General features: G+C 36.9%; 1 protein-coding gene across 4 annotated transcripts in view; it reads right to left on the bottom strand.

Annotated features, from left to right (window-relative positions):
• Positions 1–4,445: 4,445 nt before the first annotated feature.
• The window catches only part of PRTG (protogenin), a 145,193-nt gene continuing 130,317 nt past the window's right edge, over positions 4,446–19,321 (bottom strand). For 2 of the 4 annotated variants that reach the window (XM_001928492.7, XM_021094927.2), the window contains 4 exons: positions 18,495–18,615; positions 16,513–16,678; positions 13,801–13,905; positions 4,446–13,099 (listed from right to left, as the gene is read on the bottom strand). In XM_001928492.7, the coding sequence (XP_001928527.2) occupies positions 12,695–13,099; positions 13,801–13,905; positions 16,513–16,678; positions 18,495–18,615 (797 nt within the window). In that variant the 3' untranslated portion in view covers positions 4,446–12,694. The remainder of the gene's footprint in view (positions 13,100–13,800; positions 13,906–16,512; positions 16,679–18,494; positions 18,616–19,321) is intronic. The other 2 variants (XM_084969579.1, XM_084969586.1) reach the window with 2 other exon arrangements.

Genomic DNA, 19,321 nt, shown 5'->3' with positions numbered 1-19,321 from the left:
TTGTAGTAAGTTTTGAAATTGGGAGGTGTGACTCCTCTGACTTTCAAGATTGCTTTGGCCATTTGGGGCCCTTTGCACTTGCACATGAATTTGATGATTGGCTTTTCCATTTCTGTAAAAAAGGCTTTTGGAATTTTGATAAGGACTGCATTGAATTCATAGATCATCTTGGGTATTATTGACATCTCAATGCCATTAGATCTTCCTATCATTAACATGGGATATGTTTCCATTTATTTAGGTGTTTAATTTCTTTTAGCAATGTTTTAGTTTTAGGTATGGAGTTTTTTTACCTCCTTGGTTAAATTAATTATTTTCTTTCAGATGTTATTATAAATGGGATTGCTTGCTTAATTTCCTTTTCAGATTGTTCATTACAAGTGTATAGAAACCCATTTTGTAGGGTGATTTTGTACCCCACAACTTTGCTGAATTCTGGGGTCACTAGGTTTTATTTAATTGATTTACAATGTTGTGTTAGTTTCCGGTGTACAACAAAGTGATTTATGTATATGTATATATTATTTTTCATATTCTTTTCCATTATGGTTATTACAAGATACTGAATATAGTTCCCTGTGATATACAGTAGGACCTTATTATTTATTTTATATATAGTAGTTTGCATCTGCTAATACCAGATTCCTAATTTATTTCCCTCTTTTCCCCTTTGGCAACCATAGGTTTGTTTTTTATATCTGTGAGTCTGTTTCTGTTTTGTAGATAAGTTCCTTCATATCGTATTTTAGATGCCACCTACAAGTGATATCACATGATATCTGCCTTTCTGACTGACTTCATGTGGTATGATAATCTTTAAGACCATCCATGTTGCTGCAAATGGCATTACTTCATTCTTGTTTATGGCTGAGTAACATTACATTGTTACTTTACTCATTCATCTTTTGATGGACATTTAGGTTAATGTCTTCGCTAATGTAAATGGTGCTGCTATGAACACTGGGGTGCATGTCTTTTCAAATTAAGAGTTTTTGCCAGATATATGCCCAGAAGTAGGACTGCTGAACCATATGGCAACTCTATTTTTAGTTAAGGAAACTCCATACTGTTTTCCATAGTAGCTGCACCCATTTACATTTCCACCAACAATGTAGAAGAATTCCCTTTTTCTTCATACCCTCTCCAGCACTTATTATTTGTAGACCTTTTGATGATGGCCATGCTGACTGGTGTAAGGAGATACCTCATTGTACTTTTGATTTGCTTTCTCTGATAATTAGCAAAGTCGAGCATCTTTTCACAAGCCTATTGGCCATCTGTACGTCAGAAATGTCTATTTAGGTCTTCTGCCCATTTTTTGATTGGGTTGATTTTTTGTTATTGAGCTGTTTCTATATTTTGGAAACTAAGCCTTTGTCAGTCACACTGTTGGCAAATATTTTCTCCCATTCTGTAGGTGTCTTTTGTGTTTTTGTTTATGGTTTCCTTAGCTGTACATATGCTTTTAATTAGGTCCCATTTGCTTATTTTTACTTTTACTTTCTTTTTTTTTTTTTTTTTTTTTGTCTTTTTGCTATTTCTTGGGCCGCTCCCTTGGCATATGGAGGTTCCCAGGCTAGGGGTTGAATCGGAGCTGTAGCCACCGGCCTACGCCAGAGCCACAGCAACGCGGGATCCGAGCCGCGTCTGCCACCTACACCACAGCTCATGGCAACGCCGGATCGTTAACCCACTGAGCAAGGGCAGGGACCGAACCCGCAACCTCATGGTTCCTAGTCGGATTCGTTAACCACTGAGCCACGATGGGAACTCCTTTACTTTTACTTTCATTGCCTTGGGAGACTGAGGTCACTATGTTTTAAGTAGCAACACATACAGAAAGTTTTTTATCTGATTTTTAAAATAAGAGTTTATTTGGTTTTTTGTTTGTTTGGTTGGTTTTTTTTTTTTTTGAGCTATTACTCTGTTCTTTTCCTCAGGATTATCTTTGCTTTTTTCCCCCTGCTTCACTGTCTTTTTTTTTTTTTTTTTTTTTTTTTTTTTGTCTTTTTTAGAGTCGCACCCACAGCATATGGAGGTTCTCAGGCTAGGGGTCAAATCGGAGCTGCAGCCGTTGGCCTACGCCACAGCCACAGCAACTTGGGATCCATGACGTGTCTGCGACCTACACCACAGCTCACAGCAACGCCAGATCCTTAACCCACTAAGCAAGGCCAGGGATTGAACCTGCAACCTCATGGTTCCTAGTTGGATTTGTTAACCAATGAGCCATGATGGGAATTCCCATCATGGATTTTTTGAAACCAGTTTTATTGTGATATAATTCATATGCCATATACTCATTTAAAGTGTACAATTCAGTGTTTTAGTATATTCAAAGAATTGTTCAACCATCATCACAATAAATTTTAGAACATTTTCATAACCTCAACAGAAAACTCATACCTACCAGCAGTCATTTTCCAGTCATTACAACGTTCCAGTCCTATGGACCACACTAATCGACTTTCTGCTTGCATCTGCGTATTCTGAACATTTTATACAAATAGAATTATATAGTATGCCAATTTTTTTGACTGCCTTCATTCACTTAACATTAAAAAAATTCATCCTTGTTGGAGCATACATGATTATTTAATTCCTTTATACTGCTGAATAACATTCAATTAAATTAATACACCACATTCCATTTATCCAATGTCATTGGACATTTGGGTTATTTCCACTTTGGGGCTGTTATATTGATGCTGCTATCAATATGTCTGGTACAAGTTTTTGTGTGAACATGTTTTATTTCTCTGGGGTATATAGCCCAACTTTTTCAGGAAATGTTAAAACTATTTTCCACAGTGGCTGCACCATTTTATATTCCCACCAGCAATCTATAAAGTTTCTAATTTCTCCACATTCTTGTCAACACTTGTCATGATTTGTCTTTTTGATTACAGTCATCCTAGTGGATATAGAGTGGTATCTCGTCTTTTTTATCTGTATTTCCTGCTCATCTTTGCTTTTTGCTTCTCCTATCTTACTTGTATATTACAATTTCTTCTTCCTAAGGTACATCTGCTATTGTTCATTTAGTAAGAGTATACGAGCATATGAGTGGTAAATTCTCATTTCTTTATCTAAAATTATGTTGACTTAACATCTAAATTATAGTTTATTTGGGTACAGAACTCCATATTGTTATTTTTCTTTGTGATGTTTTGATTATTATCCACCATTTTCTTGCTTCCTTTATTGTCACTGAGAAGCCTTCTTAGTGCAATCTATTTTCCTTGTAACTGCCTTTAACTTCTTACTTTTGTCTTTGATGTTCTGCAGTTTCACTAAGACGTCTTGGTGTGGATTTATTTTTATATTTTTAGGTTGAGGTTTCTGTTTCCTGAGTATGAGGACTGAATAAATTATTGTCACATTCTTTGAAAATTGCTTATCCTTCATTCTCTTTCATTTTAAAATGACTCATATATACGGTGAATCTTCTGTTTACTTTTGTTTCATATTTTTTATATGTTTATCTACTGTGCTGCAAACCAGATAATTTCCTCACATCTTTCAGTTTTAGAATATTCGTTCAATGTAGTTGATAAACTATTTTACAGAGCTTCAAGAATTCAATGACCTTTTTTTAACTTCTGGAAACTTTTTTCTAATATACTTGTTATTTGTTTAATATATAGCTTCTTGCACTCTTATGTTTCAATGTCCTCCACAGTCAATACAATGTCACTTCCAGAAGTTTACTGTTCTATTTTTCAGTTCCCCTTTTATTACCCAAATCAGGAGATTTAAAACTAAGAATCCAGCTATCAGAGTTCCCATTGCAGCTCAGCGGAAACGAATCTGACTAGTATCCATGAGAACGCAGGTTTGATTCCTGGCCTTGGTCAGTGGGTTAAGGATCCAGTGTTGCCGTGAGCTATGATGGAGGTTGCAGATGCGGCTCATATCTGGTGTTGCTGTGGCTGTGGTGTAGGCTGGCAGCTACATCTCCGATTCAAACCCTAGCCTGGGAACTGCCATATGCTGCGGGTGTGGCCCTAAAAAAAAAAAGAATTCGGCTATCTTACAAAGCTTGTTTGAGTCATAGTTTAACTGTTATTTCTAGATTTTTTAAGTGCAGGGGTTTTCAATATTTCTTAACCATTTTTAATAATATTAGAAACCAAAAATTTTAACCTGAATTAGAACTGTATCTATCTGGATAAACCCACAGCTTTTACGCTGCTTACTATTTAGTTTCTGAGGTGAACAATCATCTACTGGAATGGGAAAATTATTTCCTTGCTGCTATTCAGTAAATGCCAAGTAATTCAGTAAGATGAAAACAATTCTTAGATGCCTTCAACAGGGTCTATTCCTACTGCTTGGAGTAGACTATAATCATCCCATCCTAGGATAGGAAAGCCACCAGTATATAAACTCAAAGTTTTCATTCTCTATCACTCAAAAGAAAAACTGAAGAGTAAAAGAAAACATTTTTTTTTTAACTAAGGAAAACTTTTATTTAAACTGTGCAATCAATCAGTATTTAGACAGCAGTTTCATAAACATTTTGGCATTTAAACTTTTATTCATTTTTGGCATGACCTGTAGGATAGTATATAAACTATCCTTGGAGGGGAATACTAGGCAATATTTACTATGATGCTAGAAAAAAAAAACAAACCCACATTATTAAACAAAATATGTTTTAAGAAGACATTAAAAAGGTACATTCAAAATCAAGGCAAACATTTGCTTTCTTCATGCAATGGAGTTCACAGAACTGATCCCCTGAGTCAAGTATAAAATTAAAATAGCTCAGCTCTGAGTCCATTAGCTAGTCTGCAAATGCTGCCCTTACAAGAAAATGGTATACAGAGTGAAAGGATCCAGAACACTCATAATATGAAATAATAAAACTGGCTCCCACACTTTCATTTAATTCACATCTTTGAAGAAAACAGAAAAAAAAAATCGTGCACATACATAAAATTTTGTCCAACAATAGCCAAAGACAGACAAACTTACTTAATATATGTCCTCTAGTCTACTGATGGGCTAAGGCAATGTATGTGTATTCAGGCTTTGCAAATTTCTGTAACAGGCTCACATTGCTAACTACCGGTAATCATTTTCATTTACAAACAGAATAAAGAATGTGGTAACAGGGAGAAAAATGTTTTAGGTGAAATTTTTAAGTATTTTTGTTGTTGCTTTTAAAGACAGTTCCATAGAAAAAAATAAGCTTTTGTAGCAAATTTTTAAAGATACCGTTTGTAAGTTAGCACTGTGTCTACTTACTGTGAACTATTCACAAGATAGAAATTTGAGCAAGTCAAGAAAAGTATTCAGAATCTCATGGATTATACGAAGAGTGATATTAGCTAGTTCACGGAAAAGCTAGGGAAAAATTTCCTTTCTCTAAAAAAAAGATGATCATCATATAATTGTTGCTAAAAAGCCTTAAAGGTTGACTTGAGTAAACTAGAATTAGATGCCAGTAGATACTGCCTTATATAAAATTTACTCCAAATAGTTTAATGAAATTTGGAAATGTTCCATAATCTTGGAAAAGTAGGTCTGTTAGAGAAGAATCCTAAAAACGTACTTTTGTCCTTCCCCCGTTACCCCTCTGGGGATATTAGACTCTCTCCTTAAATCTTTAAAAACCAAGATATTAAAAAAAACAAAAGATTTAAATTAGGATAAGATGATTACACTTTCAGTATTTTCAAAAGCACTGTAAATTCCCCTGTTCCTCTTATAGATTTACCTACATTAAAGATGAGTGCTTAAATCCCAGTTTACATCTTTCATCGACCACTTTCTTCTGTTATTTTTTTTTTTTTTTTGGTGTGCATACAGGAAATGCAAACATTTTTCATTTTAGCATGGGCAAAATGTAATTGGCAAGGCGACCCTGTAAAGAAAACACATCTATTAAGGTATGTTTCACAGCCTTAGAGAAATGACTTTCAGATCATAAGTATTTACACTTCTAAGTTTTCAAAGTACTACTGCACCATTCTGCACAACAAATTATCCTTATTTCATGGATAGAAAAGGAACAAAAATAGGTTAAGAACCTTCCTACCACACAGTTCTCAAAATGGACAAGGACTAGAATTTAAGTGTGCTAAAGACTACCTTTATACTTGTTCTCCTATATGATTCTCCCTAAACTTTGCTCCCTCCTAAATTAATTAGGTTGAATTCAAATAAAAACTATGTTCTTCAGACCTAGTAAGAAATGATGACTGGTTACACACCTGGCTTTTTCTACTTAATAAATTTCCATTTGATAGTGACTACAGAAAAACTACAAAAGATAAAATCCAATTCTGAACACCTAGTCTAACAAGGAAATGCCTGACTAAGGGCTCCAGAAACCATGCCCACCTTATTTGATGCAACTCTATGCAGAAGCATCAGCTTTCATACATGATACTGGCTAAGAGAAATGAAAGGTTTTAAAGGAGGAAAGAAGGAGGTTAGATGACGAAGAGTGACATATAGCCCAGCCTCCTAAATTCCTTCAATAGTAAGTGGATGTAACTAAGACAGACTTCTCTCTGTTGGCTGGGTATGACTGTGGACAGGCTGTGCTGACACAGTGGAAGCACTATGAGCCCATGTAACTGAATATCATGTATTAACTAAGAAAATGTACCACAGTAGAAATCCTACCAACACTGGAGTTGGACCAACCTATGTTTCTATCTTGGCTAAGCCACTTACTAATAACTATGATCTGTGGATAGTGAGACATTTTAAACCTGTTTCATCTAAAATGGGGATAATACTTTGCAGGAGGTAGCAGTTTGCAGGGGTAAGGCATGTGCTTGGCACACTGAATATGCTCAATAAATGGCATTACCCCTTCCTAAGGCGTAGAGTCAGAAGTGGGTGAAAAACAACTAGACTCTTAACCTTACCCAGGATATTGTCATGGTCTATACCTCATGATACAAACAGACTTACCTCATTCATTGAAGAAATGCTGAAAATTAGGGTAGAATTATAAACTATCCTTCAAATCTGAAAGAAGGCTTGACTTGAAACGATCCAGGAATTAGAACTAGAGGTGTGGAATCCAAAGCTTTCTACGAAAAGGAACTACTGAAATCAAAGCAGAATGACAAAAAAAAGACAAAATTTCCTAGGAGTTGTACAGGCTGACAAGGTTAAGTGGAAGCTCTTGCTGAAGCTCATGGAAAATCAAGAGGTTATCAAACTGAAAACCAGACAGTCAGTAGCTGGTGAGGCTTAAGAAATAAATCCTGCTTTAAAAGTCAAGAAGGGTGCATGTTGCTTTAAAAAGAGTAAAGAATAAACTTGAGCATGGTCCTGTTTATCTACTCTGTGTCTCTATATTTGAGGTCTTTCCCCCAACAACACAATCACTTCAGAGAAAAAGAGAAAGTTCAATTATAGTAAGAACAGCTTTCAAAAATTTCTGATGAAATTCCATAAAGTTAGAGCCAAACATGTAGGAAACATTCTGTTAAACACAGAGAACTGAAATATGAATTTATAAAGCACATATTCAAAAAGTTTAAAGCTGAATTGTTTTTGCAAGTGATTTAGAAAGTTTAATGTATACATTTGATAGATGGTAAGCCAAGGTTTTCGTAGCTTTGAAATTTTGAAGATCCCCAAGAGGCACATGGATTCACACTTCCAATCTCTGTAATGCTACAGACATCTTATGGGGATCAAATTTCTACAGAAATACTATATCTGTTTTAGGCAAAATAATGGGCACCCATGGAAGTCTACGTCCAAACCCCTGGACTCTGACTACATTAACCCAAGCACAGCAAGAGGGATTTTGCAGATATGATTAAGGTTCAGAATTTTCAGATGTGGAGGGTATCCTGGATTGTCTAGGTAGGCCCAGTCTAATCATGTGAGTTCTTAACACTGGAGAACCTTTTCTGGTTGGGGTCAGAAAAAGAGACATGATAATGGAAGTGGGGTCAGAGAGATACTATGCTGCCGACTTTGAAGATAGAGGGTGGGGTCTACACCTTCTAAAAGCCAGAAAAAAGACAAGGAAATGAACCTTGCTTTTATCCCATTGAGACCTGTGTCAGACTTCTGACCTATAGAACTGTATGATAGTAGATTTGGGTTGTTTTCAGGTCAACTTTGTGGTGATTTATTATAGCAGCAACAAGAAAATAATACAGTATCTGTCTGGTAAAAATGCAAAACTGTCATGTTAATCTTAAACACCTTCGAAGGCTTACCAAGGGAAGCCTACCTAAGAAGATTAAAGCCTGAAAACATACACATTGCATTAGCCTGTGTTCTTATGTCCTGAGCATAAATCAACTTCACAGAATTCTATGTATGTGTTCTCTAGACATCAATAAAATTCACAATTAGACAACTGGTTGTGTATGGCAATCTCCAGAACCCTCTACTCTGTGCTCACGAGCCCACAGAAATTATGACTATTAAACCAAAGCAATTTTACCAGAGACACATGTGGCAAACTGTCATGAACAAAACCTACAAAATATATCTTTAGTCTTAGATCATGATTCTTTCAATGTATTGGAACTTTTTTTTTACATTCAGTATTTAAAATTTACATTCAATGAAATACAAACATATATGTGAATCATTACAGACACTGCTGAGGTAGAACCCTATCTCAATATTCTAGCGTTTAAAAAAACCCCAAACTTTCAAGTCCATTTTTTTTGTGACAGTCTGAATTGTTTCCAAAGGTGTCTTCATATGGACTTGAACCATGGTCCTGAGTCATCAACATGAGCAAGTTTCTGGCAGGTGTCCTTAATGAAGTCAAGACAAATCAATGCAAAACCCTGTCATTGTTCCCACTGTTGGCACTGCTCTTATTTGAAGCGAAGGCAAATAAAAGGTATTTCATGGAGGATCCAATTTCTCTGGTGTGTCAAAGCTGATTTTTTAAAGCCATTTAGTGGATAAAGCTATGTCCTTCCTTTTAGGCTAATCAAAACATAAAAGCCCAGATTTTATGAAAAAAAATTTTGTTTCACCCAAGGTTCCACTAAAATTTGGAATACCAGATTCTCTTCATGCAATTAAAACATTTCAATTGATGGACAACTTTAAAGAGCACATCTCTCAAATAGAGCTCACTTAAACAGTGATATGACTTGTTTCCCTGTTAAATCCCACTGCTCCCCAGAGATGAGAACATCCCTACTATTAAAGGACTGGCTCAAGCTTTTAGAGTTAACCAGGTAATGCTCTAAGCAGGAGGAAGACTGCACAGACTGAGTCACGGGTTGCTATAATGCTCGGCAACGGAAAAGGCTGCTGATATTTTTGTTGACATCTCACACTCAAGGTGCTTAGGAAAGTATCACATCTTTTGGCAAAAACATCCTGTGGCTGAATCAGCAGATTTGATGGAAAGTCCCTATGTATGCCATTTGTATACTGGGTTCTGGAGAGACAAGTCTGGTTGACATAAACACAAGAAATAACAGTTTAATGTACAACTAAAAATCTGCCTATTTGTGGCAGTAACTTTAAATATCTTTGGTTTTTTAAAAAAAATTTGCTGATAAAAACACTTGAATTGAAACACTGATAAATACCAATATAATTGTATTGCTTTTAATTATGTAAACTTAGCCTTTTGATATCTTTTGCTACTAAAGCTAGATTCCCTATCAGCCTCTAAATAAATTTATTTCAAATCTGCTCATCTTTACTTACTTACAGGCTAATCTATATATTTTAATGGTCTTTGGTATGAAAATACTGATGAGCAGTATCTTGTAATATTTGGCATAAAAACGACATGCATGTATCAGTACTTAGAGCAAGTAAGTCTTAGGAAAAGAAAATAGTTACTGTCTGCATATTAGCCCCTTCCAAGTGAAATCCCATGAAGTAGCACCACTATGAGAGATGAGTGAGAACCTTCACATTTTAGTTACAATTTCATACTTAAGACTTCAAAGAAGCTAGCTTTGGCCAAGTAAAAAGTAGTCTTTGGTGTACACTAAATATTTCAATGAGACCAAAATATTTATCTTTGGTGAAAAAAATTTTTTTTCTCTCCAACGAGTAGTTTCAGCAATTTCAAAATACTCTAATACTGTACAGCTGAAGATTACTGGCTGAAGAAAAAAAATTACACTTGAAATTCTTTGGAACTATCTGCTGGTAAAAAACTTATTTTAAATGCTGTGGTAACAATAAGGTAGTTAAAATTACTAGTCTAATTACTACAACAATCAATATAAACCCTATTATTCTGGGTTAGTAACTACTTGTATAAGCTTCATAACCTATAGATGTTTCTAGATAATTCAATTTGGGGGGAACTCATAGTCAAATTTTCACTTTCTACTGAAAATTCTTTGGTAACAGGATTATTGTGAACAAATCTTGTATAAGAACAAAATGAAAAAGGGAAAGAGTAAAAAATGTACTGGTAAATAATTAGCAAATAGTTATAGCCTAAACATCTACAGTAACTATGGGCCTATTCATCAAAAACAAAACAAACAAAATACTTTCCTCAAGGACTTCGGATCATCATTTTAGGCTTTTACTGTGATTCAAATTTATAGAGTCCTAGACATGATGAATGATGTTTCAACTTTAGATTTTGTTTGCCTTTTAATGAAAGTTTAAAAAAAATAAAACAAACTCATTGTATTCCTTAGTTTTAGACACTGATAAAAAGTTGGCCCCACATATTTCTACTAACAAACCAAAAAACGCCATACCCTGTCAATTTGCCCATGCTTCCATGAGGCAGCTCAAAAGTAACACAATGTTCCCTGAGTACAGGAAAAAAAATAACACTAGAATAACTTTAAAAGGAGGTAGTATAAACCAGGAGCTATAAAGGCAGGAGCAGCATTTTTTCCTTGCCTCAGATTGTTCATTAAAGCTCTGCTTTTTTGTCTTGCCATGAAGCCCATACTTAGATAACTAAATGGGGGACTTTGAATTTAGTTCAGAAGTAGATCCTCACACTTAATGTTGGTCTGCTTCTGAACACATCCAATTTGGCACCAAACTACAGATTAAAGAACAACCCCCAAATGTATCATCAGACACTGGGACAGAAGATGACAGAGGTGGGACTGTTACCCAGTAATATTTTTTTGGCTTTAGAACACCATTTAACATGACCCCCACCCCCAGCCTGTCTATAAACAAGGACTTTCAAGGGGGAAACTCATTAAGATTTTAAAAAGAGGACCCAAAGTCATTTCCAGATATTTGAAACAATACTTTTAAAAGGATAAGGGAGCCCCCTCTCCATACCATGTGTTTAATTCTTTATCCTTTCCCACTGCTGGGCACCTAATAGGTAACTGCCTCATAACTGAGAAAAGGCCTATTCTATGTGGCTAAGTAAACAGTTTACTGATTTCAAACCAGCAAGAGAATTAAGTCACTTCTGGAGTTAGCATTCCTCATTCACAGCATTGAAAGCAAAGGAAGATTAAATCAAGAGTACCAAATTCTCTTAAGAATTGAGAAAAATACAAGCAAATTAGTAGAAGTGTGAATAGTTATTCCTAAATAAAACCTGCATGAAAACAAACCAAAATGCCTTGATAAAATACTGTACCTCAGAATAGCTACTGATAAAATCCATGAAACTTCTAAGGCAACTTTTTGTACCCTTGTCCTGAATAACTTCATGAATACTAAAAAAGTATAAGGCAAAGAATTTCACAATATATATTAGAAGGCACTGTTACTGTGATAACTTCAAGGTCATCTGACTGTCTATTGTTGCATTCATCTTCATTCTTAATATTTAATGAAATTTCTTTACCCCTCTAAGCCAAGTTGGAATTAAAAAAACAAACAAACTCCTAACCTAGTCTCTTTAAAAATCTGTTTTCTGCAAGGAGTTTTGCAACTAATTCTGGAAAAGCTGAGGATGCTTTGCAAACTAGACAGTGCAGCCTTTGGCCAACTGTCAGGCAAGGGGCAGGTAGAAAAGGCACAGCTTCTACGCAGGCTGAGGTTTGGGGACACAGCAGATAAAGTACTCGGACTCTAATGCCCATGGCATAAAGGCCCTTGAAGCAATAGCATTCCCTGTATGCTACTGAACAGTTCTATTCTCAAAAGAGAGGCTTTTTTGTTTGTTTGTTTGTTTTTTTTTTTTTGGTCATTCAGTAAAGTCAATAGTCCCCCCCCCCTTTTCTCTTCTCAGTGGTTTCTGCCCTCACAGCCAGAGGCATTAAATTATCCAAACCAAGCTGATGTCATAGCTTATTGTTGTTGATTTTTTAAAATCAGAGCTTCAGATAAACATTCTTACTCATCTACCTATATGACTCCTTTGATCACACACATTACACATACAGCAATGAAAACAAAATGCTACTAGGAAGTATCATTGGTTACGTAGCCAAGATAAACTATCACAACAAACGAGGTAACAAAGCTGTCTTCTGAGTTTGCCATCTGGCAAACTGAGGTAGATAGTCAGCAAAAGGGCTTTCCAAAGTCTTCCCTTTGCTCCAGTGATATATTTTACAGTCCAGTCAAGTATCTTGACTGTCTTTTCACATTGCTGACAATGAAACATTCAAAATACATGAGCTTAAAGATTAAAAAAAAAAAAAAAAAAAAAAAAAACCACATTCAAAAAAGGTAAAACACCCAATAAGACATCAAGATTTTCACAAAAGGCTCTGGCTCCCTGTTCATTGTCCTTCGAACAGACTTGAAGGTGAGAATACCTGGACATGGCTGTCTAGATTGGAAAATCCTTCTTGTCAAAGCAGACTGGGGCAGATGGCAGTTGCAGGACTGAGGAGGAAGGGTCCTCAGCCTCCGCCAACACCGCAGGCTCTTCACACTTTCTCATCGAGGGAGCCCCACCTGAATCACTGCCAGTGAGGGAACTGGGGGTCAGGGGTGTGGTACTTATAACTGAGGACAGGTGTATTTCATCATTTGACTCGTGGGAGAACCTTCCAGAATCCCCAGTTTCGTGGCTGCCTTCGCTATTTGCTGAATGCTCAGTATCAGCTGCTACACCAAACGGTCTTGGGAAGCTGGCCGTTTGACCGGGGGAGCTGGGGGAGTCTTCATCACTGATTAACACCGTAGTCCCTGGCTGGTAAAAGCAGACCACTTGAGTGAACCTTCTTTGAGGCTAGGCAAAAATACATGAAACACCATCAGTGATAACAGACATTCTTAAAAACAACAAATCTAGGGAGTTCCCATTATGGCTCAGGGTTAACAAACCTGACCAGTGTCCATGAGGATGTGGGTTTGATCCCTGGCCTTGCTCAGTGGGTTAGGGATCCTGAGTTGCTGTGGCTCTGGCGTAGGCCAGCAGCTGCAGCTCCAATTCGACCCCTAGCCTGCGAACTTGCATATGCTGCAGGTGCAGCCATAAAAAAAAAAAAAAAAAAAAAAAATCTGATTTTACATGTTCTATAGATTCTGAGATAGGAGACTGCTCAAGTACATAAGTAAAAGGTTTATCATCATTAAGGAACCATTGAAGTCTTGGTTCTTGAGGAGGGGAGCGAATCAGAATCAAAGGGTGAGTGAAGTGTCAAGTGTCAAAAGGCTTCTTCTGTGATTTTGATGTGGGCTCCTGCCCCATCCCTTTCTCCACTACCCCCCAGTCCCCACTGAAAATCATGGCTCTGATTACTATGCCAATGGTCATTTTAGTGATCAATCCCCACAGCTTTCCATAGAGTCACGCCCCAAATTAATAACATCACATCCCAAAAGAACATGGAAGTTTTTAAAAAGCACCTATTTACATTTTATTCTTTTTCAAATTATTACCTCACATACCACAGGTAGCCAAAGATTTCCCCCATTTAGGTGAGTTACCTGCTCAGCTTTTATCTTCTTAGGATCTTGGAAAAAAAGCCATTTTTTCTTAGGGTTGTTTTTAATGATAGGACCATAGCTATTAATTATCAGGTCAGTTCCTCCCTGGAGATATAAAAGGGAAAAATGTACATTTATTTTTTATAATTAGTACACAAATTTTTAAACATTAAAAGAAAAAAATGATCACAGATATTATTTCTTCTTTTACACAAGGTATTTGTTAGTGATCAAAAAGGTATAACAGAAGAGAGCTATATAGCAGGTCCCACTGTGGCGCCTCTGGGTGAAGAATCTGACTGTAGAGGTTTAGGTCCAGTTCTGGCAGGTGCAGTGGTTTAAAAGACCCAGCAGTTATTCATAGGTTGCAGCTGTGGCTGAGATTCAATCGCTGGCCCAGGACCTTCTATAAGCCATGGGTGTGCCCATAAAATTAAAAAGAAAAAAAAAGGGGGGGGGAGTTGCCATCAGTGGAGAAGAATCTGACTAGTATCCATAGGATGCAGGTTTGATTCCTGGCCTTGCTCAGTGGGTTGGGGATCTGCCATTGCCATAAGCTGTGGTGTAGGTTGCAGACATGGCTCGGGCCCCGAGTTGCTGTGGCTGTGGTGTAGGGTGGCAGCTATACCTCTAATTCGATCCCTAGCCTGGGAACCTCCATCTGCCCCAGGTGCGACCCTAAAAGACAAAAAAAAAAAAAAAAAAAAGAAGAAGAAGAAGAAAGAGATAGGCTGAAGTATTTGGGATGAAGTGTAATGATTCCAAAACTTATTTTCAAATGACAGAGAGAGAGAGAGAGGTATGGAATGATATAATTATTTGTGCATTATTCACTATATTTTTTCAACTTTTCCACATGGTCAAAAAATTTTAAAAAGGATTTATGAAGAGAAAAATGGATTGGCATGTGCTCAACATAATGGCAAGCGATGGGGGATTACCTCTAAGGGTAACCCCAGGGAATTCAGGGACCTATCCCCCAATGTGGCTTCTCTGCTTTACCACAGTCCCCTTCTCTGTTCTGCCTCACTTTAGATTCTCCTTCTTTTCCTCCCCACTTCACTTCTCCTCAATCCTTTCTCATGTATAGTTCCAAGTTTGGAAAAACTGAATGACAGTGTATGTTACTATTTTTTTGGTGCATATTTAAAAGCTTTAGGTTCTAATGTTCCAGATTAATTTGAAATAAAATGGCCCACATTTGTACCAGAAAATAAAAGCTAAATTAAGCTACAAACAAAAAAGACAACAGGGGTCGCAAAAATCAATTCATTATTATTTCCCCATAATATATATACAGTACTGTGCTAGATACAACTAAATTGAATCTGTTAAATAAAATTGTGTAACATTTAATATTCAAGTTGCCTGACATTTTGTTACATTTTTGATATTCTAAATTTGGGGAATAGTTGAGGAAGAAGAATTTAGCAGTATCTGGCAATTTTTCTGTCAAGGGGCAGATGGTAAATGTCTTAGGCTTTGCAGACCACACAAGGCCTGTCCTATTTCCTCTTCTTTTCCCCCTCCAAGCTCTCTTTTAAAAACGTAAAACACAGGAGTTCCTTGGTGGCTTAGTGGGTCAAGAATCTGGCATTGATAACGCTTTGGCAAGGGCTTAATCCCTGGCCCGGGAACTAACGCATGCCATGGGTACAGTAAAAAAAAAAAAAAAAAAAAAAAAGTGAAAAACACACTTAGGTCAGAGATAGCATTCCACAACAAAATGCAGGCTGACTTGGGCTGGATTATAGTTTGCAGATACCTGATTTATAACACAATGATTATGAGAGCTATTATGATAATGCACAATATCTAATGTTGCAATGTGACTAAAAATAATTTTCAGCGAGTATTCTTTTTTTTTTTTTTTTTTTTGTCTTTTTAGGGCTGCACCCTGTGGCACATGGAGGTTCCCAGACTAGGGGTTGAATCAGAACCACAGCTGCTGGCCTACACCACAGCCACAGCAATGCCAGATCTGAGCTGCATCTGCGACCTACACCACAGCTCACGGCAACACAGGATCCTTAACCCACTGAGTGAGGCCAGGGATGGAACCCGCAACCTCATGGTTCCTAGTAAGATTTGTTTCTGCTGTGCCACTGTGGGAACTCCTCAGCTGGTATTCTTATTGCTTATCACTGTATTATTATTACCTATAGTGGAAAGCACATCAAGTAACATCCTCCAATGACATTTCTTTACTATATCCAACTTCCTAAGGCCATAAAGGGAAGGGTCTTGAGATATCTATTTAGACATTTCATATTTCTAAAAATGTCATTCATACCTAGAATGTTCTGATGCTCCCCATTCAGTTCCCAAATCAACTAAGTTTAGAGTGTATTAATAAAAAATCATCTATCCAGTATATACAGAACAATCCAAATTACAGTAAATATGGACCAATGACTCTAGTGTCCTTATTCATAAGACATCTCAGCTCCATATAATCCAAACTAATTAAACTTATATTACTTACTTTTTTCTTTTTATCTTTTTCATCTTTTATTCTTTTATCTATCTCTTCTTCTCCCCAAGAATTTTATGCAAGGAAGGATCTGGGTGAAATGGCTTCACATTTCATCATGTGGAGTGTGGACATAATACATTTGACATGTAATTTTTTTGGTAGGAAGATTTTGCGCATAAAAAGAAGACAAACGTGGGAAGGATTACAGAGCACGACAGTCCCTCAGCCCACAGTACCTTGGCATCAATGAAGCTGTTTGGCATGATCATTGGCATTAAGGACTCTTCATTTTCTACAGCTCTTTCCAGGTTCTTTCCTACCTCATGCCCACTGGCCAGGGAGGCACTGGTACGAGGTAACTGTTGTGATCCATTCTGTGCCGTCTTGGAGGCAGATGATTTCCTGAAATGTTACAAGAAAAGGAAATATTCTAAATCTATAACCAGATATAGGCAAACGTACAAAACTTGGTGAAATCTGTGAAGTTTACAACTTTGCCAACAATGGGGCTCCTTAGGGCTTGCTTCTCAAATATCTTTAGAAAGTGAATACTAGATTTTTAACTCCAACTCACTGCTGCAAACTTTTATGATTTGAGAAAGATTGTTTCTTTTTGCCCCCAAATCTATTTTGCAAACACCTAGTAAAAAATCTTAATATTTACAAAGTACCATTATTTATTATTGTTGATTATTTATAATATACATAGAAACTATAATTTTAAAAATTTACATGTTGTCCTTTAGGTCTGCGAATTGTCGCACCAACATTACAATTAGTGATGAGAGATTTTCAATAGCACTTCTGCAAGATTTGGGCATCACTAAAACAATGTACATAAGTATTTTATCCAAAAATTCTATTTCTTTAAACTTTTTTGGGGGGTCTTTCTGTCATTCTAGGGCCGCACCCTCGGCATATGGAGGTTCCCAGGCTAGGGGTCCTATCAGAGCTGTAGCTGGTGGCTTACACCACAGCCACAGAAATGCCAGATCAAAGCCACATCTGCAAGCTACACCACAGCTCACAGCAACCCTGGATCCTTAACCCACTGAACGAGGTCAGGGACAGAACCTGCGTCCTCGTGGATGCCAGTCAGGATCATTAACCACAAGCCACAACAGGAACTCCTAAAAATTCTTAAAGTGTGAATTGTGGACAGTAAAAGAGAGCCAGTTCCATATACAAAAGAATGTTAGAACCAGAGTTCCCGTTGTGGCACAGTGGTTAACGAATCTGACTAGGACCATGAGGTGGTGGGTTCAATCCCTGGCCTTGCTCAGTGGGTTAAGGATCTGGCGTTGCCATGAGATGTGTAGGTTGCAGACACGGCTCAGATCCTGTGTTGCTGTGGCTCTATTGTAGGCCGGCAGCTACAGCTCCGATTAGACCCCTAGCCTGGGAACCTCCATACGCCGCAGGAGCAACTCTAGAAAAGGCAAAAAAAAAAAAAAAAAAAGGTTAGAACTAACTCTTTAATTAACATGTTTTCTGAGTGTTTCTATGCCCAAGTACCAAAAACATATAGAATAAACTCTGAAAAAAACAAAGATAATGGAGTGAATCTAGTGATGGAGATTACCTAAAAATGATGTGTATTTGACTTTTTTCATTTAATAAATTTAAGAAAGTAAATGAAAGCAAAAGCCAAAATATAAAAGGTTAGAAACATACACGTTCAAAGAAAGTTAAGAATTTATTTGAAGTCAAAACCACATGTGAAACTGCCTGACAAGAGTTTATAGAGAACAAATTCTTAGTTATTATACTTGTTTTAATCCATGTCTAGAGAGTCCCAACCATACATCCTATAGTGGTGAGGGCAGAGATCTAAGTGACTCAGGCATGCAGGCACTTCAATATGAAAATATTCCAGACAGGAAGGAATCCTCTCAATCAGCAGGCACATTAGACTGCATCATTAAAAAAAAAATGGAGGGATATACTTCGTGTTTCTCCAAATACCAAAGAAGAAAGGAAATTATGTCCTTACTTTATAGAGCACTTTGTTGGGCACAGTAATTTTTTTTCAAATGGCAAGAGAATAATCTTGTGAAGTGAGCACATCTCTATAGCTGTAGGAACTCAATAATACAATCATTTTAAAGTGGAAAAATCCCAGTTACTCTAAGAAGCACTTGATTTCATTTTGCTTCTGCGGTTACTGTAATTTAAATGTTTTTAAACCACCACAACATCTCTAGCAAAGGAAACATACCTGGCTTTACTTCGGTATATCAAGATGAGGACACAGATGAGGATGCAGGTCAATGCTATGCCAACACCTACAGCAATGCCAGTCATTGATTTTTGGTCCAGATGGTAATAACCTGAATAAACTAGAAGGGGAAACACAGGTACTCAAGATCAATCAGAAAAATGAATGATTCCATTTATCACAATTCTCAGATATTAGACTTTCAATAATTTTTTCCTTTCATAGGAAAACTTTTGACAGCATCTGTGTCTAAGCAGGAAAATATGCGTATTACTTTTTTTATCAGTGACCTTAAAGTTGGTTTATCTTCTCATATTGAAGATTCTAAATATGAGTTCTACATATTATACTATATCAAACATGACATCAGTTCATAATTTATAAAAGGCACAAGGCACAGATTTTCACTGATGGGCCAAAGGACAGTATTCATGTCATATTATCTTAGAAGCAGAAATGTACCCTGAAGATTAGTTTTCCGTTTATATATTTTCATTTACATAGCAGTGTTGCTCCAACTTTAATGTGCATAAAAGTCACTAGGATATATGCTAAAGTCAAATTCTGATTCACAAGGTCTGGGGTAGGACCCACGGCAATTCTGCACATCTAGTAAGCTCCTGGGTGATATTGAGGATGCTGGTCCCTAGATACTTTGACTAGCAAGGTATTTAATCAGTTCGGTGTTCTGGCCATGCCTGGGGCATGCAGAAATTCCAGGGCCAGGGGTCAAAGCCAGCCATAGCAATGACAACACAAGATCTTAACTCACTGAGCCACTGGGGAACTCCAAAGAAGGTACTTGAGAAGCAAACATAAGCCTTGCT

The sequence above is a fragment of the Sus scrofa genome, chromosome 1 (assembly GCF_054392235.1).
Source record: "Sus scrofa isolate SSC_HxYL_T2T_F1_AM1 chromosome 1, Sscrofa_HxYL_maternal_Yorkshire_Landrace_v2.0, whole genome shotgun sequence".
Classification (NCBI taxonomy): domain Eukaryota; kingdom Metazoa; phylum Chordata; class Mammalia; order Artiodactyla; family Suidae; genus Sus; species Sus scrofa.
Note: the sequence above shows the minus strand (reverse complement) of the source record. Positions and strands in the feature narration are given on the sequence as shown.